General features: G+C 65.3%; 1 protein-coding gene across 4 annotated transcripts; it reads right to left on the bottom strand.

Moving 5' to 3' along the window:
- Positions 1-602: 602 nt before the first annotated feature.
- On the bottom strand, positions 603-7395 carry LOC137446739 (shootin-1-like). Of its 4 annotated transcripts, none has more exons than XM_068149695.1 (16): positions 7282-7395; positions 6530-6615; positions 6141-6213; positions 5818-5912; positions 5564-5690; positions 4186-4283; positions 3896-3977; positions 3589-3683; positions 3116-3262; positions 2561-2714; positions 2345-2471; positions 2216-2265; positions 1699-1808; positions 1391-1444; positions 1036-1228; positions 603-820 (listed from the first exon to the last, which is right to left on the bottom strand). In XM_068149695.1, the coding sequence occupies exons 1-16, from the start codon at positions 7316-7318 to the stop codon at positions 663-665; spliced, it is 1686 nt and encodes a 561-aa protein (XP_068005796.1). In that variant the 5' UTR covers positions 7319-7395; the 3' UTR covers positions 603-662. The 4 variants fall into 4 exon arrangements, with proteins under 4 accessions (XP_068005796.1, XP_068005797.1, XP_068005798.1 ...); XM_068149696.1 differs by having other exon boundaries at positions 6141-6210; XM_068149697.1 differs by having other exon boundaries at positions 6141-6207.
- Positions 7396-8038: the final 643 nt, after the last annotated feature.

The raw sequence follows: 8038 nt of genomic DNA, 5'->3' as shown, positions 1-8038 counted from the left end.
GACAAGAGGGAATGGCCTCAAGTTGCACACAGGGGAGGTTTAAGTTGGACATGAGGAACAATTTCTTCCCCTTGAGGGTTGTCAAATCCTGGCCCATGCTGCCCAGGGCAGTGGTGGAGCCCCAGGCAGGGGCTTGTGGTCTCAGTCCTGCTACCAGATGAAGCTCAGAGCTTTCCCATGGGCTCCACTGGCACCTAGAAGTGTCTCACCCACCCCAGCCAGCCCCACTGGCATGCAGCAGGTGCCCATGCCATGGCTGGGCATCCCCACAGGTGGGGCTGGGGTGGCATGAGGTGAACATGGGGCAGTGCAGCTCGTTCCTCCCTAGCACAAGCCCACGTCCCTTTGCCTGGGGCTCTGGGTGACTTTTACCTCCCCAGACGTGGAGACTTCAGGCTGTGACAGTGGGGGACACACACCCCAACATCTCCATGTTCCTTGTGTCCCTGCCCAGCTGCCAGGCAACCCGCCAGGTGGCAGGAGGATGAGTGTCCCCCTGGGTCTCTCACCAGGACCAGGCTGCGGTGGGTCCGGTCCCATCCCGGCCCCACTGCCACCCCCCCGGCTGGCACTTGTCTCTCCAAGGACCACAGGGACCTGGTGCCACCTCACTTTAATCACAGCACTGCTGGGAAAGGAGGGTGACAGCTCCATGTCCCCCCTCACTGTGGCCCTGTGGGTGAAGGGGGGCACCGGGGGCACCCCAGCTCCTCTTGGCCCCTGGACAAGCGGGTAAGGGGCCGGCTCCTGGGGAGCCCACCTGACAGCCGGGCTCTGAACGGGACCACGTCCCCACTGCCTGGAGCTGTGCTGGTGTCCCCTGGGGAGAGGCAGACAGACAGACAGGTGTGGGGGGAGAGCAAGAGCAGAGCCTGTGGGGGCCCGTGCCAGCACCCGGCGACTTGTCCCTGTCGCTGGGACCTCAGAGCATCAGTCAGGCTCATGCTGGGACCGCGGAGGGACACCCGTGGGGCACACTGTCACTCCGGAGAGGCCACCCGGCCCCAACCCCCGCCCCAAGCCCCCGCTCCATACCAGGATCCGGGCTCCTCGCAGCCCCAGCGCCCTCCTGGTCCTGCTGGGGGGGCCTGGGGGTGGGCGGCAGGGTGGGCAGCGCTGCATCGACCGCCCGGCGGCGCCGCTGCAGGATGGACTCCAGCTGCCGGTCCCTGCCCTTCAGGCTGCTCCGCCGCCCGCTCGCCCTCCTGCTCGCCCTCCTCATGGCACCCTGGACAGCACCACCAGAGGCCCATGGGTCGCACCCAGCTGCAGCGCCCCGCTCCGGGGCCAGCCGGGACAGCCCCGGCGGAGCTCCAAGCAGGATGGCAGCAGCTGGGGAGAGCAGCTCCGCGCCCCCCGCTGCCCCCCGCCCGGGCACCAGGATGCTCACCAGGATGTTCTGCAGCTCCAGCACTGTGCTCCTTCGCTTGCCAGCCTCCAGAGCCTGTGGGACAGGAGGGATGAGATGTGGCTGCACCCTGCTGGTCTCCCAGGTCCTGGGGCTTCCCAGGAGCGTTCACGGAATCACAGACTGGGCTGGAAGGGACCTGCAGAGCTCATCCAGTCCAACCCCCCCGCAGCCAGCAGGGACATCCTCAACCAGATCAGGTTGCCCAGAGCCCTGCAGAGCCTCCCTTTGCACCTCCCCAGGGATGGGTCCCCAGCCACCTCCCTGGCTGGGCTCAGGCTGCTGCCTACCTGGTCCAGGGGCAGCTGCTCCTTGGTGGGCCTCAGGACCACTCCATTCTTTATCCGCTCCATCATCTCCTGCACAGCTTGGGCCTTGGCAGCCTCAGCTTCTGCCTTGGCTGTGCAGGGAGCAGCGTGCTGAGACCCCACACACTCATCACAGGGCTCAAGCAGGGACCTGCCACCTTCCTGCAGCCCCCCTCAACGCCCAGGGTCCCTCCCACGACCCACGGCCAGGTGCCACCCTGCCAGGAGCTCATGCCCCACACATGCTGGACAAGGACAGGGGTGCTGGGACCCTGAGCACCCCCCTCTGTGGGGGTGGGGGGCCGGCAGGGTGCCCCTCACCCTACCATGAGATCTTAGCCCACCACTGGGATGGGCAGAAGATGCTAGAACCAGTGCAGTGTAGCAAACTTCTGCCCTGAGGACTCTGCCATGCCCATGGCACTGCCAGGGGACCTCTTGTGGCACCAGAACCCCCCGGGGGGAGGGAGGGGAGGGGGAAGGGTGGAGGGGGACTCACTGTGCTGCCGCTTTGCCAGCCCCTTCCTCTGCCTGATGGCGGCAAGAGGGCTGCAAGGGAGAGGGGAGCGAGAGGGTGAGAGCCTGGCCAAGCTGCACCCCTGGGGCACCCCTGGCTACTGCCACTTACTCCACAGGGGCAGCAGGTGTGGGTGGTGGCAGTGGTGGCGGTGGAGGTGGTGGTGTGGGCACGGCTGGCTCAGGGGCCTGGCTCTGCCCTGGTGCCTTCTGGCTCAGCTTCTCCCGCAGCAGCCCCACTGCAACAGGCAGTGCTGGAGCTGGTGGCCTTGGCACCTCGAGCCCACCCCGGGCTCTGCCCAGGCTGGAGAGGTGCCAGGGCACCCACCTTCCTCCTGCAGCCCCAGCAGCCTCTTTCCAGCCTCCTGCAGCTGCTGCTTCAGCTGCAGCTTCTCATCCTCTGCTGCAGCCAGGGCAGCTCGGGCCGAATCCAGCTCCCCCTGCTCCGGGCGCATCCTCAGCTGCTCCTCCAGCTCCTTCACCTGTGGGAATGGGAGGGCTGGCAGAGCTGGCTGCAGCCCAGGAGCTGGGCACCCCCATGCCATCCCTGCCAGGGGTTTGCCTGCTCCTTCGAGCTAATTTGAGGGCGGTTCTTGGCTGGATGATGGCAGCCTGGTGGGTTGGGGGGTGCTGGGCCAGTGTGGGGACTCCCACCACGGGGTAGCCCAGTTGTGGGACCCCCTCCAGAGCATGATAGTGGAAATCCATGGAGGAAGAACCTCTCCATGCCTGGCACAGGGCATGGGATGGACATGGAGAGGGTGGTGAAAGGCTCACACCCTATTCCCAACCCAGGAGAGGACCCCACCAATGCCAGGGCCCCGATGTGACCCAGCCCTGGTCCCCACCACCACACCTCTCATCTGTTTGGATAGTTCCTCACCTGCTGCTGCTGCTCCTGCCTGGCCTTCTGCAGTGCCTGGCTCAGGCGTCCCACCTCCTGCAGAGCTGCCAGCAGCTGGGCGCTGGGCCCCGCGCTCTGCAGCAGGATTGTGCTCTGCCTGTTGGCCTCCTGCTTCTGGACCAGCATCTGCCCACGGGGATGGGGTGCTCAGGCAGGGACTGAGCCCCTGTGCTTGCCCCTGGGAAGGAACCCACCCAGCCACAGCCCAGAGGGCCACAGCAGGGGCCCAGGAGCACCCTCATGCTCTTGGGATCAAGGAAGAGGCAGAGGTGGGATGAGAATGGTAGGATCAAGGCATGCCTTGGGTTGGAAGGGACCTGTGAAGGTCATCCAGTCCAACCCATCTGCAGTGAACAGGGCAGGTTGCTCAGAGCCCCACAGCTGGAACAGTGCCAGGGATTGGGCACCTGCCACCCTGCTGGGCACCCATCCAGCCCAGCCCCCATCCACACCTCATGGGCGAAGGCTTCGGCCTGCAGGCGCAGGTCCTGCTCCAGCTCCAGCTGCTGCATGGCCTCACAGTAGTCCTGGGTGACAATCTGGGACACTGCCAGAGACAGAAGGGGCTCAGCAGGGCTGGCAGCAGCTCAGGGGTGCCTGCACAGCCACCTCCCACGGTGAGGACAGCCACGTCCCAGCTGCAGCTCCCAGTGCTGCACCACAGCCTTTGGCTCACCAGACTGGGGGGCACTGGGGAGCTGCCAGCGTGCAGTGTGGCATGGAGGGGACATGGCCACGGAGACCTAGCCCCCAACTCACCTCTCTTGAAGGACTTGAGTGCCCTCTGGCTGGTGCCCAGGGCTGCCAGCAGCTGCTGCCGCTCCTCCTGCCCCTTCTCCAGCTGCAGCAGGACAAGCCCCAGCTCAGCCCAGGGCTCCTACCGTGCCCACCCCATCCCCTCTGGACATCAAGGGGATGGTGAGGGGCTGAAGAAGGAGGGGCTGTCCCCCAAAGCCTGTCCTGAGCTCATGGAAGAGCAGCAAGGATGAGCAAGAGCCAGTGAAGGAGGGGAACAAGGAGGGTGATGAAGTGGAGGCTCCAGGGGGTACCTGGTCCTGCAGGTCCTGGTTGTGCCTCTGCAGCTCCTGCACCTGGGCTGTGAGGTCCTTCCGCTGGGCCAGCAGCCAGGAGATCTTCTCCTGCAGATCTGGGAGCCAAGAGGGGAGTGGGAGGTGGGAATGGAGGAGTGGGAAAGGGGAGCACAACCCTCCCTGAGGAGCAGGCTGGTGGGGCTGCAGCAGCCCTCTCCCCAGCTCAGGCCTGTCCTGGCCGTGCCACCAGCGACCCTGCTGAAGGCTGGTTCTGAGAGGGGGGCCCCAGGGGACACCAGCGTGGCCATGGGGTGGAACAGCAGCCCAGCACACCCCAGGGGCCATGCTCAGCAACCTCCTGGCCCCAGGCTGCTGCTGAGCATCTCCCTTGGGCAGAGTCACAGCAGCACCTAGGCCTGGCTGGAGTGGGGCATCCCCTGAGGGGTCCATCCCCCTTCCAGGGGTGCAGCCCTCCCAGCTCCTCAGCCCAAACTGCTGGCATGGGAAAGCAGGATGGGAAAGGAGGAAGTGCAGGCAGCAGAGCTTTCATTTCACCTTTCTGTTTGCCTCAGATACTGAGTTCTGCTCAGAGAGTCCCCAAATCCCAGCGGGGAGGGGCAGGGGGGGCTGGAAGGGACCTCTGGAGGTCATTTGGTCCAAGCCCTGCTCCAGCAGGGCACCCACAGCAGCTTGCCCAGGAGCACAATGGCCAGGGGGGGCTGGGAGATCTCCACAGAGGGAGACTCCACAGCCTCTCTGGGCAGGCTGAGACAGGGCTCCAGCAGCCTCACACCAAAGAGGTTTCTCTTCCTGTTCAGGTGGAACCTCCTGGGTTGCAGTTTGTGCTCATTGTCCCTTGTCCTGTCCCTGGGCACCACTGGAAAGAGGCTGCTGCTATTCTCCTGACCCCCACCCTGTAGCTGAGCACTGATCAGCTCCCCTCTGGGGCTGCTCTGCTCCAGGCTCTCAGCCCCAGGGCTCTCAGCCTCTGATCCTCACAGAGCTGCTCCAGGCCCCTCAGCATCTCTGCAGCCTCCCCTGGACTCTCTCCAGCAGTTCCCTGTCCCTCCTGAACCGGGGAGCCCAGACCTGGACCCAGTCCTCCAGCCGTGGCCCCAGCAGGGCAGAGTGGAAGCAGAGAGCATTCCTCGCCCTGCTGCTCAGCCTCTACTGCTTCGACCTCCGACCAGACTGCACCACCGAGCACAGCCCTCTGAGCTCTGTCCTTCAGCCAGCCCTCAGCCCACCTCGCTGTGCCCCCCCTGCCCCACGTCCCGGCCCAGAGCTGCAGTGCCAGGCTGGATTCGGGGAGCTGGGCTGGGGCAGGGGCTGAGCTCTGCCTTTGGCTCCAGCGTTTCTGCATGGGGCCGGTCTGGGACCTGCCCCCGGAGCTCACCCCGGAGCTGCTGTCCGTAGTGCTGGGCAGGGTCCAGGTCCTCCTCGGGGGTCACCTCCGTGGCTAGGAGCAGGGGGTCGGTGGGGGCCAGGCTGAGCCGCTTCAGCTGCCGGTTCTCCTGCTTCACCTGGGGAGGGATGGAGACTTCTCTGCCCAGCTGCCACGGCAGCGCCTGGCCCGGCTGCGCCGGGGGGGTGCACTGGCACCCCTGCACCAGCTGCCAGGGGCTGCAGACGGGGGGTTCCCCCCCCTACCTGTGCTGCATAGGCCTCGGCTCGCTGCCGGCAGGTCCTCTCCACCTCACACTCAGTCTCCAGGGCTGAGAGCTCAGCCAGCAGTGCCTGCGATGCTGGCAGTGCCCAGGGACAGGCTCAAGTGCCCACCCAGCCCTTGCTGCTGGATGGGGGGGGTCTCGGTGGGCACCCTGCCTGCAGTCACCCCCTGCAAGCCCTGCCAGGCCACCCAGGACCTCCTGGCACTCAACTCTGCACCCAGCCAACCACCCCCCTGATGCCACCACCACCAGCTCCAGCCAGGGGGTCCCCAGGAGGTGACCTTGGGGAGGGCCAGGGCTCACCTTGCTCAAGCTCAGCCAGTCTCTCCTCTGCGTTGCCCACCTCCTGGGCAAGGGCTGGCTGCTGCTGCTGCTGCTGGGCACAGATGTGGCACTGCATGGGCACAGCGCTGGCCTGGCACAGCACTGGCACAGCACTGCTTTGGCATGGCACGGGCAAGGCACTGCACTGATATTGCATGGGCACAGCCCTGCCTGAGCATGGCACCGTGATGGCCTGGCATTGCCTTGGCACAGCGCTGCCTTGGCACAATGCTGCTGTGCCCACGACCCCCTGGGGAGCAGCAGCATGGCACAGAGATGGCCATGGGTGGGGGGAGGCTGTGGGAGCACCCCCCAGGGACATGGGCAGCAGGGAGAAAGGGCCCAGAAGATGAGCTGGTGAGTGGTACCTGCACCAGCACTGCCTCTTCATCACCATCCTCCTCCTCCTCTTCTTCCTCCTCACTGCTTCCTGACTCCAGGATGGCTGCCAAGGCTCCAGAAGCACCACAGGAGGTCACCAGTGCAGGCAGGAGCCCGGGAGATGCTCCAAGCCCTTAGCTTCTCCCAGCCTCCCGATGCTCCCCCCGGGGAGCTCAGCTGGTGCCCGCCGCTGTGGGGGCCCCTGGGGGTCTGGAGAGCCCCCAGCACCTCTGGGCTTCCCTGCCACGCCGCTGGGGTGACTGGGCTGGGGGTGTCAGACCCCAGTGAGTGCACACAGACATGTCCCGGGGAGTGTGGCCCTGGGGACAGTCATTGGTGGCACCAGTGCTCAGGACCAGGAAGCTGCTTTGTCCACGGGGTCCTTCCAGGGCAAGGAGGGCTTGGAGGGGCAGCTGCTGAGCCAGCTCCCCCCGGGGCAGCTCCCAGAGGGGAATCCAACACCTGCCTTGACCTTTCCCACTTGATCCAACAGGGAATACACTTTGGGACCTCAATCCCCACACAAATGTAACCTGCTTCTAGGGAGACCCTGCACCTCCATCCTGAGACCTCCATGATAGGACCCCCCCCCATGCCAGGACCCCCCTCAAAGCCCAGTTCTGGGCTAGTTCCCCCCTCAGCAAACCAGCTTCCCCCCCCCCCCCAGCACCCAGGGGTCACAGTGATGGTCACAGAGGACACTCAAGCACATATGAGCCCTCCAAGCCCAGGGCCTTACCTGTGAGCTGCCCACCACCGTCCCCAGCCCAGGCCATGGCGATGGGGCTGGTGGCACCCAGCACCCTCAGCTTGCTGAGGAGTCTGTCCCCCTCCCTGGTGCTTGCCTCATCCTCCCCACCCACCACAGGGAAGTGAAAGTGCAAGGGCCCCACCACGGTGGGGGCTGAGCACCCTGGGGCTGGCCCTGCCATGGGGCTTGAGAGGGAACTGAAATTCACCCTGTGAGAGGCTTCAGAATCACAGCTCCACAGAAACCTTTGGGCTGCAGGAAGCCTTTTAGGGAAGGAATTGCTCCTCATGTCCAGCCTAAACCTCCCCTGGGGCATCTTGGGGCTGTTTCCTCTTGTCCTGTTTCTTGTTCCCTGGGAGAAGAGACCAAGCCCCAGCTGGCTGCAGCCTCCCTTCAGGGAGCTGTAGAGAGCCAGGAGGTCTCCCCTCAGCCTCCTCTTCTCCAGGCTGAGCAGCCCCAGCTCCCTCAGCTGCTCCTCACAAGATCTGTGCCCCACACCCTGCCCCAGCTTCTCTACCCTTCCCTGGACACACTCCAGCACCTCACTGTCCTTGGAGTGAGGGGCTTAGACCCAGGGAGATGCTCAGGTCCTTCCCCACCTAGCAACACCACCAGCCCCCCGCCCCTGCCATGGCCTTTAGACCTCCCAGGGGATCTTACAGCGAAGGAAAGGCTGTGGCTGGAGGAGCAGCCAGGTCAGCAGGGGGCTGGGCATCTCCCTGCTCAAGGAGGAGCTCTTGCCCGC

This window comes from Melanerpes formicivorus, unplaced genomic scaffold (genome assembly GCF_026170545.1).
Source record: "Melanerpes formicivorus ecotype bairdi unplaced genomic scaffold, bMelFor1.0.p_v2 SCAF_18, whole genome shotgun sequence".
NCBI classification, from domain to species: Eukaryota; Metazoa; Chordata; class Aves; order Piciformes; family Picidae; genus Melanerpes; species Melanerpes formicivorus.
This window is presented reverse-complemented; position numbering and strand designations above follow the sequence as displayed.